Raw genomic sequence first — 24,014 nt, 5'->3', positions numbered from 1 at the left:
TGAATATAGACGGGAAACATTTTGTTCTGTACATCGGAGTGGGCGTTGTGTTATTACTACCGGCGGCTCATTAAGGGGGTTGCCTGGTGCCACACGCTACATTTATAGCACTGCATATTACAGTATGTGCCCGTACACAGTTGGAGTGTAGTCAAAAATCACCATCCACACAACTTTGATTTCATACTATGAGCCTCCTGTCCCTTTCATCGCCCACATATTCACATTCCATGTGAATCACGCTACACTTCCAGTTAGTGACCTCTTCGTCTTTGCAGCAGTAGTCAGTCAAGGAGAAGCCATGAAAACCAAAACGAGGCCCAAAAACAAATCATCTCTAATTGATCGGCGGCTGCGTGGAGCAGATGGCTGCTGGCTGACAGGAGACCCACATGCACATCACCAGCCGCTCTCATCTCTCTCTCTCTCTCTCTCTCGCTCGCTCGCTCGCTTTCTTCTGGCACGTCTTCCGCGGATGGTGGGAGCGTTTGTTAGCGCAGCGGTGGAGGAGCGGGGGGGGGGGGGGGGGGGGGGGGGGGGGCGGAGTGACGCGGCAGCCTCCTCCTCGGCCCCTCAGCTGAGCCCCTGCGGCTGCGGCGGTTTCACCTGGCTGCGTTCGGAGGATCCGGGTCTCTCGTCCCTTCCCGAAATGAGGCCGAGGCTCGTTGCACGCTCTGCACCTGCTACTGGGCTGAATGAAGGATTAGTGAAGGTGTGAGTTTAGAGAAAAGACCTGAGCAGGTTAAGGAGCTCTCCTCACACTGTACATATCAAAGCTATTTACCAGCTCCTGGGAGGATTTATTTGCATATGAGGGTCATTAACTAGTTCTTTATCAACGGGGAAGAAAAACAACTCATCCTGGAAATTAGCTCTGGAAATATGAAGACAGACAAGCTGAGGCGCAACGCAATTATAAATCACAAGCCGTTTTTTTCCTGCCTGTAAGCAGCACCAGCTCCCCTTTGGTTTTGTGGAAGACAATGGCATCGCACACACGTCAGCGTCACCGCATAAACTGCACAGACCCCTGGGATGCGTTTCATAATCAGCGTCGTTACTTTCAATTATCTCCTAATGAGTTTCGGTAACAAGTCGGGAGACGAGAAGTGCAGCTGTGACAGGAGAATTAGTGCGAGCGGAGAGGACTCCCCGTCCGAGGAGGCCGGGCGGAGGCGGGCGGCCGCGTCCCGCTTTGTTTGGGCCGGGTAATTTAAATGACTTCTCATTCGGCCGAGGCACGGAGAGATTAAGCGGATCCTCTGAAAGGGAAAAGCCGTCCGGTGCAAGATGTACTTCCTCTTAGAAAGCCAATATGTGAACCGCAGAGCTCGATAGCCGTGACATTTAACAACAGACTATATGGTGGGGAACACTTTCCGTCAATGCTTTAATTTGCAGCTTTGTTCCGTCCCAGCCAGTCTCTCCGTGGCTGCGAGGTGTTTGTCACATGCCTGCTGGGACATTGATTCAGTATTATTACCGTGGAGGGGGGGGTGCCCCCCTTGGAGAGGTCGACTGGTTACACGCTGTGGTTAAAGAGCACTGGAACAGAGCGCGGCTGCGAGAAAAGCCCCTCAGTAACCCAGGCTGCTTCACCGCAGTCAGCCGGCAGCATCTCCTTCATGCACTGACACTAAGAACCGAGGATTAACCAAGGAACAATGGCAGGAGATGAGTTTGAGTCAAAATGACATGAAGGACGGCGTTGGCCCATCTGGAAATTAAATAAGTCAGCCTGAATCTATGGATTGTCCCTTTAATCCAAGAATAACGTCAAAGTCAGTTGTCTTCTCTTTAATGCACATGATTCATGATTAACCCTGAAGTGATTGTGTTATGAATGTAAAATAGCAGCATTTCGTTTCGCATCATCTTTCTTCCTGGACCGCAGACGCCTCGTGTCGCTCGCGCTTCGTGTTGCTAATGGCGGCGCCGGCGCCGCCGGGCTGTGGATGCGGGGATCCGCCTGCTTCCGCGTGTGGCATCGGCAGCGGGTTGATGGAGCTCGCCCCCCGCTGGGCGCCCACAGCTTCGCCTCTGACATCACAGACCAGACTCGCGGCACCGGCGCCGGCCGCGGCCCGCTGTGCGCGCCGGGGGCGCACGCTCCTGTCTGCAACAGATAATTCGTTCTGCAGTGACCCAGCACTGAGCAGCGGCTGCCAGTGGAAGAATGAATCTATTTCAGTTACTGTGACACACTTATGGAGGAGGATTAGAGCCAGGAGGGATGCTGTTGGATTCCTTGAGAATCTGAGTAGCTGAACTAAACAATTTGAAAAGGCAATATTCAACAATTCAGTAACATGGAAGCTGGTTCTACTGCATGAGGTGGTGTTTTACTGTATGTTTTCCTACAGCGATGTAGCTGTTAAACAGTTACTGTGTGCGGCTGAAAATAGCTATATCTGCAAAAGTTAGACATGCGTTTATTTGCCACAGGTTGAGAAGTGCGTGAGTCACACTGTGCCGCTGTGAATGAGCTAAAGTTATGAATCACGCTGCCCGATTTTACTACAGGCTGCGTCACAGTGCGCCGCATCGTTTGTCACAGCCTAAATGACTCCTGAGGTCAAAGCAGGAACCTGCTGAGGGCGACACCCACTTCCTGTAACACAGATAACCCAGTAAACGAATGAGATGCTTCATAAAAGCAGCAGCTTGGAGGATTAAGGTAAACAACAGAAGCTCTAATAGACAGGGGGGACCTGAAGGCAACTGAGCAATAATAATAAGACAGTGTCTCTAAAACCATTTGCTTAGACTCTGCGTGAAACAGGACAAAATTGATGGTTTATTTGTTTGCACTTAAACATTTAGCAGTGACTTTGAAGCAGCTTCCTGCATTAATGAGAACAAAGCCTTCCACCTAAAACACCCAGCTCCCGATCAACCAATCAGACAAGCGCTTTCTGCAATTTGGACCTGGCGAAATCAGACTAAACCGCACAATCAGCTCGGTCCAAACAATCAACATGAACGCCGTCCCAGCACCTCGTTAGCTATAGAACGACCCATTATGTCGTCTCCGGATGGATCAGATGTAATCACACCATGTTGTGGGGTTCCAGGGTGAGCCGCTTACGCAAGTCGCCCCGTGGCTGATTAACTTCTGGCGCGTTATGTAAGCGTTTCCTGAACAATCGCAGGGAACAGGAACAGGAGTTTAAAATTTAATCGTTTTTAAAGTACTCGGGCCTGTCCGCCCGCCCTGGCGGGGCCTCGGCCCAAACACAAAGACTGGTCTGGAAGTTAAAGGCAGGCTCCGCTGTTAACATCTGTGACGTACTTCAGGCAAATGTTTGCAATTAAGAAGAGTGAATGAAAAAAAAAAGCCCTGGGACGGTTTAGGAACCGGCCAAAGCGTCCCGACTTCACTAAAATCTCCTCTCTCCTCTGGTCCCCAGTAAGTGCACGCTCACAAACGCTGCCAATCAACAGCATTAAAGCCGCGGTTGCCTAGCAGCCAGCCTGGTGGTCTGCACCCGCTGCTGCTGCCTCTCCTCAGCTGTTCGGGGGGAAAATGAGCGTGATGACTGAAATCACAAGCATTGTCTGCCGCCAGCGCTCCCGCTCCATTGTGCTAATAATAATCACAATAATAATGAATGGACGAGTAACTTTCATCGTCATCGCAGAGAAAACCCTCCGCTTCTCCTTCTGCGTTTTTTTTTTTTTTTCTTCTGCAGAGCAACAAACGCTTTCCAAGTTGTCATGGAAAAGTTCGGGAGCCGCTGCACCAGATTAATGAGCGTTTGACTTCTGCAATTACTCAAACTCGGCCAATGAAATCGCGCTCACGTTTACAAATGACCGCTGTGGACACTATGTGACTCTAATTAGCATTTTGCCCAGTCAGGGCATGGGCGCCTATTAATTCACCGCAGCTGTACATTAATAAACGTCTCTTTCACCTTGTGTAGGTGAAATTCATGCCTCCTGCTCATTCATCTGTTTCCTGCTTCTCATCGTGTATTTGTATCAAATGTTTTAATGCTAAAACACACACATACAGCGTAGCGATGTCGTTTCATACGTGACTGATTAGCCTGGGACACGTTACAAATATAATAATTGTCTGCTGCACTCACGTGGAGGGAGCCGAGCTGCAATCACCCTCCTCATCATCAGCTGCATCTCTTAAATAGGTTATTTACACATGTAAATGTTCCCGAGGAGCAGCTCCGCACGCAGTGGGTCTGTTTGCACACATGATTGCGGCGCCCGAAGGCCCGTGTGATATTCAAACGGCCAGTTCTGGGGGGTCAAAACAGGGAGCGTTTATTGAAACAGGAAATTTAACACTATCCACTAATTAAAGCTAAATGATGATGACACTGAGTTTGAAATTCGAGCAGACAACGTTTTACTCCTGTCTCTTGATGCCATTTTGTAGAAACACACTGAAAGTCTTATCTTTGATAAAGCACTAAAATGGAGTTTGCACAGATTATTGGCTGGTATCAAATAAACCCGACGATCCTATTATTAATCGGGAGTTCATGATGCATCTGGGAATTTATTACATCTTTTTCTACATTTTAATGATAAAAGCGCAGAAGTGCCTCCCTGACAATGACAATAACAAGCTGCCTTAAGCCGAGCTAAATATAAAGCAGCGCGCGCAGGAGCACCGCCTGTCTCCCAATATTATTAGCCGCCAGCCACTTACACGCGCTTGTTTCTGGCGCAGTCTGATTGGGCTCTAAGTAACGCCAGCGAAAACAAATTTGAATGCAATTTACAGCGCGCCGCTCCGCTGCGGAAGCCGCGCTCGCGCTCCGGCGCAGCGCAGCGGGAGGCGTCGCGTCAATGAGACCTTTTTATTGCCGCAAAATCAGCATAGCGCGCTTGACATTTAAAACGGCTGGAATGTGTAACAGAGCAACAGATGGGATGAGGATGCTCTCAGTGGCGGGGATGCAGAGAATAATCCAACCTGCAGCCGCCCTCAGCTTTACGTGAAGCCTCCATGACTAACAGTGGACTCAAGGCCGTAAAAGTGTTGTATCTGCATTCAGTTCACTTCACTAACTAATGCATACTGTAGTTCAAGCCTTCTATTCAGCTCCTGTTGTCGAGTCTAACTTGCAGCTATTACTTCGGCGCAGCTCAACACACACAGACTTCTGGGACTTCTGGGCGGAAAACAAGACGGGGCCCTGTGTCGGAGCGGACCCCCCCCCCCCTCCCCCCGCGTGGAAACGCTCGCCTGGTGTAGTAAATTGGCATTTGCCTCAACATCCATTCATCAATCTGTCCCCTCACACACTCCCCCTCTTCATCTGTCTCCCTCAGTCACCTCCACTTCCTCTCTCAATTTCCTCATCTCCTTTCATTGCATTTCATTTCATTTTCATTTCACCCCCCCCCCCCATGCTTCCCCCGCCTCCACCCCCAGTCTGTTTCTCTCCTGAGGACTACGCCACCTACTCTCATGAATACATCTGCGTCATTCTTGCCGTGAAAGTACGTCAGACCTACTTCACCATCCTGAGGGGGGGCAGAGAAGGTTTTAAGATGCAACCCCATCCTGGAAGACGAGTACGTGGCGTGTGAACGGAGGCAACGGGGATGAGCAGAGATGAATATAGGCCCTCATGGTGCTGTAAACGACCTAATGATTTATTATCAGCATCTGGACATTTCTTACTGAACCAAATGGAATCTTGAAATGTGGATGAAATCATTTAGAGTCTGTTTTTGTTAGACTTGTCCGTCACTTTCCCTCGTGATATAAAAACTCCTTCAATCTCGTCCCCAGTCCTTCTCACGCGTCCACAATGGGCTCATTTCAATAAGCTGGCAAACATGACAGAAATCCTGGAACTTAGCAGGATGTCAAGTAAGCAGCTTTTCGGAGAATGGCAGCAGGAAAAGTGAACCCTGACACCAAAGTCTGGTCTGGCTTTATTAGTTGGAGACATATCTCTGGTTAATCGTCTCTCTCTTTGTCTTCCAGTAATGAAAGCTGCGGGGAAGTCTGGCAATCTGAATGTTGTGACATTTGGACCCGCAGGAAGCGATGCTCTCCAGATTGTTTGCGGAGTCTTGTGTTGAAGCTAAACCTGGGCGCGCGCGTTGACGAGCTCCTCGCGGTGAGAGCTCTTACATCATCGCCGGCGTCAGAGATGCTCCAGCTCGGATCGCTAAAGATGGATCACATCTCCACTGGCGGTTATTAAAAGATGACCAAAAATACTCTGCCCCGCACACCTGCCAGGAAATCTGAAGACGGGAGTCGGAAATGAAACAAACCGTGGTTGAAAAGCACTCGCTGAGGTGAATTAGTCAGTAAATACGACCCTTCCAGCTTCAAAAGTGTGACTCAGACCTGCAGGAAGGCATTTTTTTCCCAATAGATTTGTTGAATATGCTCAATATATTTTTATTTATATCACTTTTTTTCAGTCTTTGTATGAAATAGCTGTGATTAACAGAGGAAGTGCCATCTGTCACTGGCAAACCCGACTCTGGCACCGGTTCTGACGAGGCTGCTATAAATACAATCAGACATATGTGATGGAAACACATACGTCTGGGGTGATTAGATGAGCTGACGTGATTTTGACATGTAGAACTTCTAATGTGGTAAATATTGACAGGACGTTGCAGTGGTTTCGTACGCGAATGGAGAATTAGCACACGTTAAAGATCGGATGAGCGAGTCTTTTTATTTTCTCAGCTTGAAAGAGGAGGAGAATGAATGTGTGTGTGTGTGTGTGTGTGTGTGTGTGTGTGTGTGTGTGTGTGTGTGTGTGTGTGTGTGTGTGTGTGTGTGTGTGTGTGCGCGCGCGAGGCCAGCTGTGTTGTGCGTTTCAGACTTTCTGTCCCTGTCTGACCCATTTTCCTTCACTGAGTTGGGCCGCTGGCACCGCAGACGGGCCACATGTAAGGAAGAGTGGGTGAAGCGCAGGATGAGCCATGATGAGGATGAAATTTATGTGCATAATCGCAGACACAGACACGTCTGCAGCCCTGGTTGGGCAGTGGTTTCCTGATTGGAATTGTCTCCCGCGTGATGTTTCCCATGAAGAGGTTCAGTGAATAGTTTCAGTGATAAAACACAGATATGTTCCACCAGACTGAACCTGGGGTTGATTAGACATTTTCCCACTTCCATGACCTTTAGAATGCTGCGTTTAAGGCCCATCCTCCATCTATAGGTGGTCTTGACATTAGGATGAGGCTGAGGCATCGTGACACTATGTCCGTTTGGTGCCTCCTGCATGATAGAGGCTGTCTTCCTTTGAGGACAGACCATGGACCACATGAAAGACTGCATCTTTCCAGGTGGGCTGTAAAACTTTGGGATCTGAATAATATAGATGCGAAAGAAGATGCCTGGGTGTCTCTGATTGCATAGTTGCCATGGTAACCCCGTACTGGATAAATGTGATTGGAACTTTTGATGTCCAAGAATAAATGCGTGTGCAAAAAACGGGACAAAGTGAATTCATACTAACAATACCGACATATTGTCAAACGCTATCAGCAGCACTAGGAAGCAAAGCATCTGTGAATAAGCCGGGACGCAATGGGTTTGTTTGACAAATCGCCACAAAAGTAGTGCAGGAAATTATAATGAACCGCTAGACTGATTTATTTGGAAGAAATATATGTTGAGCAGACATATAGTGCGTACAGTGATGTAAAAATATAGCAATCAGCAGTTCAATGTTCCCCACGGGACTGGGAAGGAAGCACAGATTAGAGTAAACAACAACTGGGGTTAAAAACATCAGTAGCTGGTGCACAATTATCCCAAGGTTTTGTGTGCTAATGAGATTAATTATGACCCACACATATGAGTCACGCAGGATTCATGATAATCACTTTAAATCTGGGTTATGTGGGGACGACTCTAATGAGGACCTGCTGGTGAACTAAACAACCTTTTACATGATTCAATTTACGCATCTCATTAGGCAGCAGCGATCGGAGCCGGGCGCCCCGTTTACGCTCGGAACCGGGCCGGTCGGCTGCGGAGCGCGCTCCCAGGGCGGTGACCAATCATCAGGACTGCTGTCACCGCAGCGGCGGAGTCAGACGTAACAATCGATTGGTTTCTGCTGACAACAGGCGCAACCTTCAGCTTCAGAGTAAAGAGAGAGAGTCTGTGGCCGAGGCTGATTGACAAGACTGAAATAGAAAGGCCAATTTGCAGGAGTTATTGGTTATGCATCACTGTTTCATTACGCGGAGCTTCATTTATAGTATAAGAAACAAGAAAAACTCTCCTTGATCTTCAGAGGATCATTTTGGCAGCAGGTGAAAGCGGCTCCATCAGGACGCTCCCACATCAAATGCTGAAGCAAGTCAAAGGAGCGCTTTATAGTCTCTTCATAGCAGCCACTGGGTATTCACGCACGAGGACTGTGACTCCGCATCTCATTTGCAATCATCGTTCTCCACCAAAGCTCTATTTACGCGTGCGGAATTGTTCCGCGGGCCAATATTATCTATTGATCACGGCGCACTTTCAAGCGACGAGGAGCGACGGCGACAGAGGGGAACACAATGTGACCAGGCGTGGATGAAGCCCCGTTAAATGAAAGGAGACATTCCGATGTGATTAAAGCCGAGCTCCAAGTCGACCGGCTCACAAAGGGCTCCGGTCGAAGGAGGGCGCCTGCATGTGTGTGTGTGTGTGTGTGTGTGTGTGTGTGTGTGTGTGTGTGTGTGTGTGTGTGTGTGTGTGTGTGTGTGTGTGTGTGTGTGTGTGTGTGTTTTTAATTTCCATCAGCGAGGCAGACAGAAATAGCTCGGTCTTGTTGGAAGCGGGGAGATGAAAGAGCGACAAACGCGCACGCGGAGGAGAGAGAAAGGCCGCGCGGGCTAATTGTAGTAGCTTCTCATGCATTCTGCATCAGCACCGCTGTGTACCAGCAGAAGCGGCCCCGTGTGGGCAGCTGCGAGGAAATGGACTGTGTCTAAAATGAGAATATGCAGGAAATTCTACCCAGCGTCTCCGTCACGACCGACATATGCACATATGCAGTCGAATGCACCGCCCAAACGGAGTATTTGTAGCCTGAGGTCAGAGTGTCAAGTGAAAACGTGTCTTTTAAGAGTCAGCAGGCAGAAACACCCCTAATGTTGTTTACGCTGTGTGTGTACCAACGTCTGATGTATTATCTTACATAATTTCCCTCCAGTTCCTTTCAGGAAGTCGTTATAAATTAATGAACCTCTCAAATGGCTGTTCCTCAGACTGTAAATTCCATTTTTAATTATTATAACACATTCAGGCAGAAAGATTCCCTGAAGTCTGTTATGTCGCTAAACTCAGCATAATAAAAGACGAGACAGCGAAGGTGCAAATGAGCCTCGTCCCGTCCTCAGTTTACAGAGTTTGCCCTCTGTAAACGAAAAGCGGTTTGTACATGCTGAGTGGGAATAAAACACCAAGTGCCTTGTAGGTAATTGCGAGCAGCCTGCAGTGGATTAAGAGGATGCTGCCTCTGCTGTCGGACAGCTGCTGCTCCTCAGCGTTCTCCACTTGTGCACGAGTGAATCATACGAGGCCATTTCACTCCGCGGCCCCGAAATGCACTTGTGTCTGTTCAATCAGTGCAATGCAGATTGTACAGAACCAGGTGTTACATTTGCTGTGTGTGTGTGTGTGTGTGTGTGTGTGTGTGTGTGTGTGTGTGTGTGTGTGTGTGTGTGTGTGTGTGTGTGTGTGTGTTACGTCGAAATGTGGCTAAAATAAACTTGTTATGCTTCATAGTGGGGCCCTATGACTGCTTGGGGATTGTGGGGCCCACAATTCTAAAGGCCTGTTTGGGGGACAAGATTTTTTTAGGGCTTAAATTACAATTGAGTTTTCGTTCTGATTAAAGCAAGGATTAGACCTCTGCCTTTAGTTGTGATGATTAGGGTTAGGTCAAGGGGCTAGGGAAGGCATTATGTCAATGGTGAGACCCTATTTTGATCTCACCGCAATGATCTGAGTCATGCCCTCAGCTGTCTCTTCTCAGTCATTAGTGTTCCCAAGAAAATGGTTCATACGTTACATAGACTCATCATAACATGATGAAGGCATTTGGCCTCACGGACGCATAGACTTCTCTTATGCCCGTTAGCGCCTGGAATCCATGTTGTCAATCTCCGTTCCACAGGACGTGCAGCCTGTGGACGGTGAAGCAGGAAGCGTTTCACATCCAGCGTACTGACAGAAACCCAGACATCAAAGAACCCACCGGCTTTTAGCAAATACACACGTTCAGGTGCAATTTGATACGTTCTCGGCCCACTTTTCACCATTTTGCGGATATATTTGTCTGGCTGAAAAGTGGGACAGGAGCTTCCCCTGAGACCCGACGTGTGGACAGGAATTAGATTTATTACCCAGAATGCCCCACTGGAGAACACCGTCCCCTGCCCTGTCTGGGTAAAATCGATGACACGTAGAGGGGGAGAGCAGCAGGATGAAGAGGGGAGGTACTGTAGCAGCTATTTTGGATTTCAGTGTTCCCGGGAGAAAAACAAAGAGAATGCAGAGGAAAAGTAAAAAGGCCAAGAGGTCCGCAGCCTTTTTGATAAATGCAAGAGGTGCCAAATCTTTTCTTTCCAGACTTTAATGCTTACTCATCCCCTGAATCCCAAGCTACAGTATGTTAAGATGCAACAGATGGAAAAGATGGAACCGAATAAAGACTCAAAGCAGATGTCATTAATATTTACTTCTACTTTTGAAGGGGCTGCTTGCTGCAGTTAATTAGCTTGTGTCAACATGTTCACGTACTCCAGTCCACACTGGGCTCAGAAAACAGATCGATGAACTAATCATTTGCCTGCAAGGTCAGTCACAGTCTAGATTTTTTACACTGTCAATAATTGCCAATAAAATTGTTCAGTGCTGTTGAGAAGGGCCCCTTCGATTCATTCGGGTGGCGGAGGGGGCTTCAGCCTCCAGAAGCCAGATGACTGGTGGCTGAATGACAAGAGAGTCACAGATTATGTCCCCGCTGCCCACAACTTATTGCACGGTACGAGTCACAGCTGTGTCACCTCAGTGATGACATCACAAATGTCACACAGTCCTCCTCGGCCACAGATGCTAACGGACGGACTTCAACAAGCTTCATCGTTCCCATTCTATCAGACTGTCTGGCCAGTGATGGACGGTGTCACAAACGCTCCTGACAGTGAGTCATCAGAAGAAACAGCAGACGCACAATACATATCAGCATATTCATAGGAATATCCACATGTGGTCACAATGCCTGCTGTAAACACCGGATGCTTGCTCGTCTCGGTGCGACTTGCAGTCTTTGTTTACACGGTTCTATGACAGATCCTTCCCAGAACTGGTGAGAGTGTCTCTCTGCCAGAAATCAATTGCCGCACGCGGCCTCGTTAAGGCCTTTAGCTTGATTTGTGTTTACTATAGCTGCTTATTTCAGGTTTAAGCTGCCATAACTTATAAATATTATCCGCTACACGTTTTCCAGTGGCCGTAATGATGTTCCATCTTTTGGACTTTGTGTAAACAACCGTAATAATCATCGTAATTCCCTTTACAGCGAATGTAAGCATTCTCACTCACGACGAGATAAGGTGGAACGAACAATTTGATTGGTTCAGAGACACATTCCAGCGGAGCCAGGTAAAGGGGTTAAAAAGCAGAGGCGACTTGATGATTCTGGGCTCTTTGTACCACACATTCGTGGTGTATGCACTGATCTCCCCAGCTGTTTTTTGGCTGTGCACAATCAACATCGATGTTTTTAAATTTGTTTTCCACTTTATTTTTATTTTCCTTTATTTTTATAATAAATCACACAAAAGACAGCTCTCTCATCTGTTTGTTTATGGGATATTTCCACCACATAAACATGTGAGCAAATATGCTCATGTAATGTACGCGAAAACATCAAATAACCTTTATTGAAATCTATGAAACAGGTTGGTCAGTGTTATGCAATTAAATTACATTAAATTAATGGCATAACCTTAAGCTGACTGAAAGACTTTACATTAATAGTCACTTAACCCTATTTTACCCTATATCTATCTACCTATGATAAACCAGCCATTAACTAACATTCAACCAACTTTGTGTAAAGTGGCTGTTCTGTCACTGTTACCTACACCCCAAAAATTATTCTTGGCCCTAATAAACCATATTCATAACTTTCAAGTATTATGTACATCAAATGATTATGTTTTTTTAATAAACATAATGCAAATATGAAACATACTATACAACTATACTATGTGTAAAAAATATGAAATAACCTATACTTCAAATGTATGAAACAGTTTGGTAAGGGTTATGCAATTACATTACATTAAGTTGATGCAATTTTACAGATAAAGCTTGTGTTTTGTCTAATTACCTCATGTACAGGTAATGAGGAATTTCATATTAACATTAACTATTTCATCAGTTTATGGTTATGGTAAATATCTACATGAAGATAAGACATAAAAAATAGATTCTCTTGGGGAAAATTGGGCTTGAATTGACAACCCTGTATTTCTCAATAACAATCCTGTGATGCTAAGAGGTTAGAAGATTAGCCTGGGAAGTCACATATGTTGCTCACCTCCCGTGAGCAAGCAGCTCAGATACAGATAACATGATTTCCTCAAAGGAGTCAATGAAGTATGACTTCATGTTGACCTTGTTTTATGTAATTATTTCACACAAACATTAGTTTTATGTGTAAAATTGCAATAACTTTATATAATCCTTTATTTAATGGCATAACCCTAACCTGACTGAAAGAGTTTACATAAACTGTCACCTCTTACCTAGTATTTATGTGATAAAATTACATGGAAAATTTACATGTAATTAAATTACGTAAAGTTTTAGGCCTGATTGTTTTTTTCAGTGTAATGTTCTTCTTCACATTGAATCCTCTGTTGTTGATGTTTTGCTGTGATGGTTCTGGTCCATGGTATTAAAGAGGTGAGTAATTGTTTAACTTGATGAGTCTCATCAGGAAATGACACAGTTTGCGTGTTTCTTTTTTAATCTGTATATTTCCTCTTCCTGTTTGTTCTTAAGTTCCTTTACTTCTGCTTTCATTTGTTCCTCTTTGTGAGCGGTAAGCTCATGCAGGAGCTTATACTCTTTTTAGTCGTCTTCTTTCTGTTTCTCATATATTTGTCTCAGGTCTTTTAGTTCCTCATCATATCTTTCTATGAGAGCTTCAAAGTCTTTAGTGTATTTCTGTCTGAACTCATTTATTTCTTCAGCTTGATTTCTAGCTTCCTCCTCGTATTTCTCTTTCATTTCCTTCAGTTTCCCTTTGTAGCTGGTGTCCAGTGTTTTCTTCTCTTTTTCGTTTTGTTTCATTTTGATGCAATAATCCCTTATCAGTTTTTGATAGTTCTCTATTATCTCTTCATATTCCTCCTTCAGCTTCTTGATTCTTTTTTGTTCCTGCTCTTGTCTCTCTATGTTTTCTCTGTCTCTGTTATTCCACCACTTCGTCCTTTCTTCCTCCCAGGATTCTCTCTCTTTTGTCAGCTGTTCTTTGTGAATCTCCAGTTCTCTGATCAGTTCTTCCTTCGACTGTGACTCTGATATTTGTTTTTCTAATGTTTCACATTTTTGTTTCCACTCCTGCCGCTGAACTTCTTCCTCTTCATTTTTCTTTCTATCTTCCTCTTCCCTCTTTTCTCGTTCTCTTTCTCTCTCCTCACGCTCCCTGTTCATTTTTTCCTCCTTTTCCTTTAACTGATTCTCAATCAGTTCTTTCTCTGTTTCTATTTTAGATATTTGTTCTTCCATGTTTCTTTTAACATTGTTCATCTCTTCCTCATGTTTCCGTTCCAGCTCCTCTTTCTCTTTCTGCATTTCTTCTTCCTTCTCTTTCAGTATTTTTTCTACTGCCCGTTGTATGGCTGACTCGGCTTCTTGGAACATCTCCGTGGTGTAGCAGCCGCCACCGTTTTCCTGCACCATCACATCAACCTTGTTCAGCAGCTCAATGACTTGTGTGCGGTTTGTTTTGTCTTTGTTGTTGAACACATGGACTCTACCTCCACAGTCTTTTATTAGACGTTTTACAAAGTCAGAACAGTCTTGCTCAATGTAAGTTTCGATTGATGTATCTTCTAGATCATCTCCTCTGGTGAAAGTAATAATGATGAACTTCTCTGAGTTTTTACCAAACATCCTCTTAATCATTTCCACAGCTACTTTTTCTTCCTCTGTAAACCGACCGATCGACAGAACCAGTAGGAACACGTGAGGTCCAGGAGACAACATGTTGATGCACGTTACAAGCTCCCGTTGAACCACATCAGCAGAAAGGGATGTGTCAAACAAACCAGGAGTATCGACTACAGTGACGCGTCGTCCATTAATCTGTCCTGAAGCCTTCCTGCAAAATCTGGTCACTGATATCTGAGAGGCTTTGGAGAGAAACATGTTTCTGCCCAAGATCGTGTTTCCAGTTGCACTCTTTCCACTGCCGGTCTTTCCAATCAAAACCATCCTGAGACAGTCACTCTGCTGATTTTCATTTTTTATCTCAGTCTCTCTGCTGTGTTTCACCTTCTGTAGTTGTGTTAGATTTGTAACTTTCTCTATAAGACCTCTGGTGAAAGCATCCTTGGTGAAGCATTTGGATCTGTTAGCTGTCATCTTCTCCACAGCTTCCATCAGATCAGGGATCTGCTGCTTGTCCCTGAGGTTGAGAATAAAGCATCTTCCTCCACATGTCTGACTCAGCTCCTGGAGGTCTCTGGTTCCTCTGACAAAGTCACCAACAGCTGGATGTGTAGGATCTGAGTCCACAGTGAACAGGATCATGGTGAAGGTAACAACTCCAGAGTTGAACGTGTTCTGGATGCTTTCTATCTCTGCCTTGTCTTCATCGGTGAGGGGAGCCACGGGTACGACCAGGAGGAAGGCATGGACGCCCTCCGGATCACAGAGGGAGACGCACCTGAACCATTCCTCCATCACTGTCTCCGGAGCTCTTTCAGACAAAGCAGGCAGCTCCACCAGAGAAACCCGACGTCCACACACCTCTCCCTGATGTTTAACACACTGGGAGGAGCTGGAGGCTGAACCCAGCTCAGTCTGACCCAGAATGGCCTTAGCTGCTGACGTCTTCTCTGCTGCTCTACTACCAAACAGAACCAGGTTCAGAACTGGTCCAATGGGCTCAGGTTCTGGTCTTACTTTCTCATCATCGGTCATAGTGAGAAATGATCTTTTGTTTTGACACACAGTTTTGTGGATCAGCTCCATCAGCTGTTGATGGTTATTGTCTGACATGTTGTACTGCCGTCCTCCACATTCCTGAAGAAGCTTATTCACAGAGGAGCTTGATTCTTTCTCCTCGTTCATGATAACGACCAGAGAATGTTTAAAAGCATCTTGATCAAACAAACTCAGCATGAACTTCAGTGTTTTTCTGTTCTCCTCAGTGAAATCGTGTTTCACTATGAGCAGCAGAACGTTTGGTCCAGGATGGCAACGAGCCACACAGTTCCTAATGTCTTCTCTCAGTGCTTGCACTGACAAACTGAAGATGTCTATAGTTTCAATTAATAGTTTTCTGAAGTCTAAGGTTTTTTCCTTCATAAAATTGGAAAGTTTTTTAATATGGTTGATCTTTCCAAACAGCACAATCCTGAAATCATGAACTGTAAAGAAAAAGGTAATAAATTATTTCACAAACATATTCTTTGCAAGTTGTCATAAGTCATGAAAAGTGGCATGTTTCATTGTTTTACAGTATTTAGTATTTAGCTTAAATAATTTTAAAACATGAGTGGAATAAATTTCACTTTAAAGGAAGTGTGAAATTAAAAATTACCCTTTCAACCATTGGGTCTTATATTCTACTTATACACTACCTATACTCTCATATAATCAAGTTTTCTTGCACTTACCAGGAGAGTCTGACTTGGAGAGAGTGTCATGCTTCATGCTCCAGGTATCACACCTTAGATGCTTATGATTATTTCTTTCTACAATTTGATCCAAGCTTCTCATCAACTCGGACAACTTAACGTCTTTCAGCCTCAGTGGCTTGTGTTTGCATCTTCTAATGAAGTCATCTAAAGGAGCAGAGCACATTTGCTGGCTAGATGCCCTGGGTGCTGCTCTTAGTACCAGCGAATGATGAAAAGATTTATCACTGAAGAGCTGAAGGACCCTGCAGAGCCTCAGTTCCTGCTCCACACTGAAGACGTCAGGCTGCAGAACCAGCAGGAAGATGTGAGGTCCAGGATCAGAGAGTCTCACACAGTTTCCTATAGACTCGGTCAGTTTGTGATCTGAGATGTTTGGATGCAGAAGGTCTGGGGTGTTGATGAGGATGATTTCTCTCTCATTAAACTGTACTCTGGCCCTCAGACACTGGCCTGATTCTAGATCAGTGTTGAACACGGCCCTTCCCAGTATGAGGTTTCCCACAGAACTTCTCTCAGACCAGCTGTTCCCCAGCAGAACCAGCCTCAGCTCAGACACTGGAATTAAAGGACATGACAGTAAGTGAAGACATTATAAACAACATGCTGAATAACACGTTTAAGGAGGCAGGTTTGTTCAAACAGTCATGAGGCAGTGGTCAGTTTTATGGTCCTGTTTTTAGTTAGTTTAGTTTAGTTAGTTTAATGTTTCAGTTAATGAAAACTCAAAGGTGAAACTCACTCTATATATTTTTCTTTCTTTCTAAAGCATTTACTTTAAAAACTATTTATTCTAACACTTTATTACATAACATGCAGCGAAATAAACGCTGTGATGTAAGCTTTGAAAACTAAATAAAACAATTTGAAACAGAAGCTAAAATACTTTTGTTCAAAAATGGGGAAAAAATAAAGTGTATGCAAAGGTTTTCAATTCAAATATAAACTGAATTATTTTCAGGTGTCTGTACTGCCTAACTTCCACTCTCACCTTGGCACACACCAAAGATACCCTTCCTTTTTGCCTGTCATAGTTGGCACTCCATCCGTTGTGACTCTATACAACTTGTCCCATTTAAGTCCTATCTTGTCAATTGCATTTGACACAGCTTCAGAAATTTCTCTCTTGCATTTCTTTGGTGTTGTTGCTGTGGCAAAACTTTTTTTAAGTGGACAAGCACCAGGATCCTGCTGAGAGCATAATGTACTAAAGGTCTTTAAGAAGGAGTTTATGTGCTTTGTAGGTGACTAGAAGAAATTTAAATTCTATGCTACATTTTACAGGCAGCCAGTGCAGAGAGGCTAATGTAGGAGAAATGTTATCCCTCTTTCTATGTCCTATCAGAACTCTAACTACAGTATTTTTAATTTGAAACAACAGAGACCATTAATATGATGCAATGATCAAAGAGCAATAAAAACCTGCTCCATCATACAGTATACAGCTCAGGCTGCTGTAGCTGCTTTCAACCCAGATACCCAGACGTTACCCAGCATGTGTCTGCTATCGGCCACAGGCTGACAACCACAGCCGGACAGAAGTTCTCTGATGCGGGACTCGAGGTGAGGGAAGTCCCTGTAGTGATCACGGTACTGTGTGCATCATTACCAAGCAGATATTTGTTACAGGTGCTCTCCCTGCCCAGTGATATTAGTTTAAAATATTATTGTTCCTTCTCAATATTTATTATTATTATTATTATTATTAATAAGTATTTTCAAATTCAATTCCAGTTTCAAATCGTGTTTTGTTTTGTTTTTTTGTTTGTTTTTTATTTGTTTTCAAAACTTTTGGCCCTGATTTTGCTGTTTTGGCAAATACTGTGTGTACACTGTGTGTACACTGTGTGTTATAAAACTCACTGTAAGGTGGAAGGAATTCAAAGCTTTTGGTGCGTCTGATGGGGAGCAGATCGTCTGTAAATGACAACAAGAAATCTTTGAAATAACTTCTGTGCAGTAAAGTATTCAGTAAACATCTACATAGGTCAAACTGCCTGTTTGGGAACATGCTCTTTCCCTAGTTTTAGCCAATGAGCTCATAAACGTGTCTTAAATATTTCTACACACAAACAGCAGACAGAGTATCCATGAAATCAATCAATGTTTTTGTCAGATCGATAACGCTGGCCTGAACTCACCAGGCAGAGATGTCGCCATGTCATTGAAGACTCAATGGGAGAACACTAGATTAAAACATGGAATGGAATAAAATGAAGAACAATAATATAAAGTAACACATTAGTGTCAGTTTGAGTTATTCCAGAGTATGTTGCCCTGCTGGTTGTGTCCTTTCCTTGGTTTAGTGACTCTGGCACTGTTCCAACCCTGAGTTTTCAAAGGAGGTTGTTCAGGTTAGTTACTGTAAGAAAAGGCATTTCAGAAATTTCATTTCTGAAGCTTGAAATGACTTAAGAATGAAAGCCTAGCTCCAACCGCTTCGGATGTTATCAGCCATAACGAATGGGCTGATCAGAACTTATCAGCGCATTCGTATGGGCCAGTAGGTGCCTGCTCTGCCTCCTTGCGAACAGCTAACAGCTAGCTAAGTTGCTATATTAAGCACCTTTAGAGGTTATTGTGGTTAGGGTTAGGGCTGGATAATGGGTGGGGGATTCAGGTTACAAGGAGGGGGGCTGCTCACAGTCGGCTGATGAGGGTGTGATAAGTGTGTGATCATTGTCAGAAAGGTGACTGACAGTCGACTGAAATCAGCAAAAATGAACCGCTCCATCTGTAGCACATCTGTAACATTTTAAGCTAAAGTTTAACAACAAACAAAAGAAAATCTTTGTTTTTTAACACACACAAAGATTTCATGAAATTAGGTTTTAGATTTCTGAACTGCTGAAACATACATTTTACCAAAATTAATAAAAGAATTATGCTTGAAATAAATTAGTGTAAACAAGCATCAAACAAAACAAACACCTGCTTCACAGTACATCAGAATTTTAAACGCATTTTCTGACAAAAAAATGTGAAAATGAAAATGCAGAGAAGCAGTTTTGAGTTAAGCTGAATTTACAACATCATAGCATATAAAAAGGACTTATCTGATCAACAAGTTTACATAATATTCTATGTTCAATTTGTGTGAGTAAAATGATTAAATATATTGATCTACTCACTGTATGAAAAACCTTGTGTTTAGTTTCCCTTTGTTGTAGTCTTGATGTCTCTAAGTTTTCAAGGCTAGATATCCACTGTGTCGTAATGACTATTAAAATGAAAGTACAGTTCAGTAAAAACTGTGCGATGGGTGTGTCGATAGAAGAGGGAGCATCAGCTTCGGCATGATTATTGTTAAGCAGGTCTGACAGGTTTGTGGACACTGCTTCCAAAGTTTATTCACTGAAACACCTTTCCTCTTACCAGCAACATGTTAAATTGGAGTGTTCAATAAAGACATTGAGGATCATGACTCTTTATTTGATGGAGACATATTGTGCTTGTTGATATTAGTGAATTTGGTAAAGTTTCATATCTGTTTAGGGATCATACTGTAAGCAGCTTGTTCCTCCTCAGATGACGTTGGCTGCCACGGCTATGGCCACTCCCTCCTCAGTGGGGCACTGCTCACCGACACAGCAACACGTCGGATGGAATCAGTGGTTCTGCCTAGGGCAATGTCACCCTTCACACTGTTCCATGCAGCCCCAGGAGCAGCCAGTCCAAGCGGTTCCCAGGAAGGGGTCCAAACCAAGTGAGTGTCCTTGTTTCCAAGTGGTGCACTCTAAACATATCACTTCTTGATAATATTATTTGGAAACACAAGTTAGTATATGGGCCAAAAATCAAAGGCGTGTCATCAAATCCGATTCAGGAGTTACTCTTTGTGAACCAATGGTAGATTCAGTTTCTACTAAGGAAAGGAAGAAGACCAACAACAAGCAGAGTGAGGTCTGTTACTGTCACAGCTACTGTTTCCCTGGATTGTGTCTGGCAAACCCACAACGTATAAAACAAATGTTTACCAAAATCAATTGGCCAAATTTTTATTCGAAACTTTCCTACTTCATCAGTCACCTTTATATTCAAAATGTATCCTACCGGAACTGAATGTACACAGTAACTTAAATAATAAAGCCAATTTCCTACACACACATTTCTATGCCTCATATATAATATATACCAGTAATATGCTTTCATGTTGCCAAAACGTGATTACAGCCAAAATCTGTTGTTCTTTTAAATACATTGAACTCTACTTGTTTATATTTACAGATGTAGTAAACAACCATTCAATGTGATCACTGTCTCTTCTTGTAAAAGACCAGTAGAAGATGCTGTTGTTTGCTCCAGTGTCTGATAAAGTCATTAAGCTGCCACTCAAAGCATCCGCGCGCCGCTGTGCGACAGTGACAGTAACAGATGGCTGCTGTGTGTTTGTGTACATACGGCACATATGTAGGTCAGGTATGCCGCGGCCGCTGGTTGCCATAGAAACTAGGTATTAAACACGACGGCAATCTCTCGGCGAAAGTCGAGTCGAACGTCGATTCCGTTATGTGGAAATATTCTTCAGACCGAGGCTGCGACACTTCACAGGGTGATGTAGAAGAGAAACAGATAAATAATTTAGATAAACAATAATGCACATCTGGCCACAGGAAACAGAACGGTGATGCTTTTGAAACACACAACGAATCATCTGTGCCTCACACTTGTGCCTGTCTTGGATGTGTTCACGAGTGCCTGGACATGACCTTGGGGACTCTCAGGCAACACAAAGGGATTCTCTTGCCTGTCTCTGCGATTAGCCACACACACACACACACACACACACACACACACACACACACACGTGCACTCTGTATGCTCAAGTGCATGTGATTGGATGCAGTGGGCTGGTGGCGCATGCTGAATGCTGATGAGCTTCTGTCTTGACAGAAAGGAGCTTTCTCTGTGCCTGCAAGACAGGAAGGAAGGAAAAGGAGGGAGGGAGGACGGACCCTCCCACATTATTCATCAGTGTTATTCCCTGCGAGCGCCTCCTGGCTGGACCACGCGCACGTGTGCAGTCGCTTAGCCGGAAACCCGTCTATAACATCTCATAGTCTTTACATGCTCCTGTTTCCTCCCGGTGTCCCACTTCCTATGTGTCTAATGAGGTGAGGAATCAGCTCGCAGCGCTCCACGGAAGCTTTTAGGGTCAGCCTCACGCTGAGCCGTCTCTGCATATGTATTTACTAGAAGGCTGGTAGTGGTTTGCTGAATCAGTGATGGGGGGGGGGTCGCGTCGCAGAGCTGCGAATTTAAACAACGAACTTGACTCACTGGGAGTTTATTACACTGGTACAAGTGACAAGAGAGTATATTTGTTGTATTCTGAGCAAACACAATGAAAAACCCAACTTGACCCCAATAAAGAGCTCCAGTGTTTGAGATGCTTCTTCTTTTGATGATGTCGCCTCGTTGCGCTCTTCTTCTGCAGCGGTTAAAAGGCAGCTGGCCGGTTTATTGTTGCTGCTACATTTGGAGAAGAACGACATCTCAATGGAAACCTGGCTGACAAGTGCTTCCTTGCCACAAATAAACAGACGGGTTTATTTTGACACAGTAGATTCTCACTGTTCGCCGGCTGAAGGTAGACCAGGCCAAAATATTTTTTTTATTTGCAAGCAAAGAGAAACACTGAATAATTAAAGCTAATTCCTGGTGCATTCAGGGAGGAAAGTCATGAAACTGTAAACTGGTGCCTTCAGCTTTGTGACTCTAAAGAAAAACTCTCGCCTCATATACAAAAAATGTCAAATAAAATACAGGTTTTCCACGGAGTTCAAGAAATGTAGCACATTTATTCATTTGTTTTTGTAACTTTTAGCTTAGCTTAGCAAACTCAGCCGCGCTAGCTAGCTCGCCCTGCAGCTGCGACCAAGCATCAATTAAAAAGTTTACGCGGGTTTAACGTCATCCCGCTTCCTCTGCGTGACACTGGGATCGCGGCGTTGCCACATCCGACTGGGGAGCTGCAATGTGTGGGACGAGCCTAATTACATCTCCGAGGAGCTGAGACAACGCTGGTGCGATCGTCTCTGTCAAATATCTCCTTTTAATCTCAACGTGATAGAAGCGCTGTACCGTTTGGGAGCTTTTCCTGGGCCTGTGTGGGGTTTTGTAGGAGTCTGGTGCCAGATGTTCTGTGGTTTTATTTGCCTGGTTCTGCTCCACGTGTTTGATTCGTCTAGAAACCGGGCCCCCCGTCCTTCCAGGGGCTGGAAATATCCTCCCCAGCCGGCTAGCGGCGCTCCCGGTACTGACTCAGCGATGATGCCGGCTGCCTTCGCTTCCAACAAAATGACTCAACGCTCGCATCCAGTCGCTGTCACACTCCTCACCGTGATCAAACAAGTGACATGACAGCAGATTAGTTGAATGGAAAATGTGCATCCGGCTGGGAGCCGCCAAGTTGGATGTAGTTCTGCACTCCTGCGGTGCCGATTTGGATCGCCGTAGGAGGCTTTGTGCCTTCCTAAAGAACCTGGCTCTAAAAAAAGAAAACAAATCGTGGAAATAGCATCAGCTGACGAATCCATGAGTATCAATTAGTCTGATGTTCAGTAATAGAAAAAGAATGCGCTTTATTTGATGCACTGCACCCGTGGAGCCGCCTGTCGCCTGCTGGGACAGGCCTCACCATGATAAGCAGTGCAGCGAGTAACAGCCTCGGCATTTATAAATATTTTAGACATGTGAGGCTTTATGATAATATCCCAGTAATTATGGGTTGTGTCTTCTTAAAGTGTCTGTGAAACAATAGAAGGTCTTCTATTCATCATAATATCAAATCATATTTGGTCTCATGAAGACGAGCACTCTATGGAGGCCCATATTATTCCCATATGGGTTCATCTTGTATGAGCTCCACTAAAGGGCTGATCTTAGAATTGTCTGATCCGTGTATTGCACAAACTACCATAATCAAACTATCTGCCTGCTGATTAATAGTCTGTCAGCTGCAGCTGAGTTCTCATCCTTGCCTCCGGGTCTTAAGTGGACTCTAATTGACTTTGTGATGATTCTGATGGGCAGATAAACTCATAATAAATCTTCAGGTTAATTAATTTCCTTGTACTATGTTACACGGAGCATCTTCCTGTATCATATTCAGGGGGGAAGTATTTCTCAGGCACAAACAGGCAGAAGTGATGAATCAGATGCAACGAAACGACGACTTACTGTAGAGGTGAGTCATCAAAACAAACCAGCCAAATAAATGAGATGTCATCGGGGTGTTGACTCCTGAAAGGGGAGCAGCGCTTTGACACAAACTCGATTGAAATGTTTAAAACTCGCCCCGGCACCGAGCTGCAAAGATCAGCCACTCACCATAAACAAAACATGTACATCATTAACATTTCACCCGACCTTTTTCTGTGTCGACGTAGCACTGTAAGCGCACGCGCACACACACAAATGAAAATGTTCTTCTACACAGGAAGCTGTAAATCAGGGTTCCAATAAACACATTCACCTCAGAGAACCTCACTCGCCTCTGTTCACGTCCCACCAGCTGATAGTTTCGTCTCGTTTCTCTCGCAGATTGCGGTGCGTCAGCTCAAAGTCACTCCCGCAACTATAGCGCCATCTTGTGGCACTTACGGACATTTAACAAACAACTAAATGTACAGTATTTACTTATTTCTTTGTTGATTTACATCTTCTCTTATGAAGTTATAGTCTGAATACATATGTGTAAGTCAAAAGGTGTACTACATTAAGACATTTAAACATTAATCAATACATAATAATTAACCATTATTTTGCAACTGTAATTCAAATATTGTATTATTATTGTATATATTTTGGATGCTTTACTTTTTGGTAACTCATACAATTACACAATGTAAGAAAATAATTATTGAATCATTTCAAAATATAAGGAGTGAGTAGTAGGAACATGTTGAAAGGTCTTTTATTTCACAGTGGGGTCAGGGGCCCCTCCAGGTCCCTTAATGCTCCTTGAAGTGGGCTCAAGGCCAGTGGCATATTCTTCAGTCACACACACACACACACACACACACACACACACACACACACACACACACACACACACACACACATTCCCACAGGTCTCTGCCTCCAGTTCGCTTGACTGGCGGCTCCACGCACGCCAC

General features: G+C 44.4%; 1 protein-coding gene and 1 long non-coding RNA gene across 2 annotated transcripts; both read right to left on the bottom strand.

Annotated features, from left to right (window-relative positions):
• Positions 1 to 12,548: 12,548 nt before the first annotated feature.
• On the bottom strand, positions 12,549 to 19,134 carry LOC114845699 (GTPase IMAP family member 8-like). The gene is made up of 5 exons (XM_029134047.2): positions 19,026 to 19,134; positions 18,036 to 18,080; positions 17,758 to 17,811; positions 15,874 to 16,452; positions 12,549 to 15,624 (listed from the first exon to the last, which is right to left on the bottom strand). The coding sequence occupies exons 2-5, from the start codon at positions 18,052 to 18,054 to the stop codon at positions 13,097 to 13,099; spliced, it is 3,180 nt and encodes a 1,059-aa protein (XP_028989880.1). The 5' UTR covers positions 18,055 to 18,080; positions 19,026 to 19,134; the 3' UTR covers positions 12,549 to 13,096.
• Positions 19,135 to 19,252: 118 nt separating this feature from the next.
• Positions 19,253 to 23,414, bottom strand: LOC129603430 (uncharacterized). Its single transcript, XR_008693286.1, has 3 exons — positions 23,077 to 23,414; positions 20,560 to 22,384; positions 19,253 to 20,437 (listed from the first exon to the last, which is right to left on the bottom strand). It is a non-coding gene; the product is annotated as an uncharacterized LOC129603430 (long non-coding RNA).
• Between the last annotated feature and the right edge of the window lie 600 nt (positions 23,415 to 24,014).

This window comes from Betta splendens, chromosome 19, assembly GCF_900634795.4.
Source record: "Betta splendens chromosome 19, fBetSpl5.4, whole genome shotgun sequence".
NCBI classification, from domain to species: domain Eukaryota; kingdom Metazoa; phylum Chordata; class Actinopteri; order Anabantiformes; family Osphronemidae; genus Betta; species Betta splendens.
This window is presented reverse-complemented; position numbering and strand designations above follow the sequence as displayed.

Excerpts from the sequence above, each read along its gene's own strand:
- LOC114845699 (XM_029134047.2), bottom strand. Across the intron at positions 16,453-17,757 it reads TGAATTCCTTCCACCTTACA|TGTCTGAGCTGAGGCTGGTT; the intron begins GTGAGTTTTATA and ends CTTTAATTCCAG. Across the intron at positions 15,625-15,873 it reads CTCCAAGTCAGACTCTCCTG|TTCATGATTTCAGGATTGTG; the intron begins GTAAGTGCAAGA and ends TTTTCTTTACAG.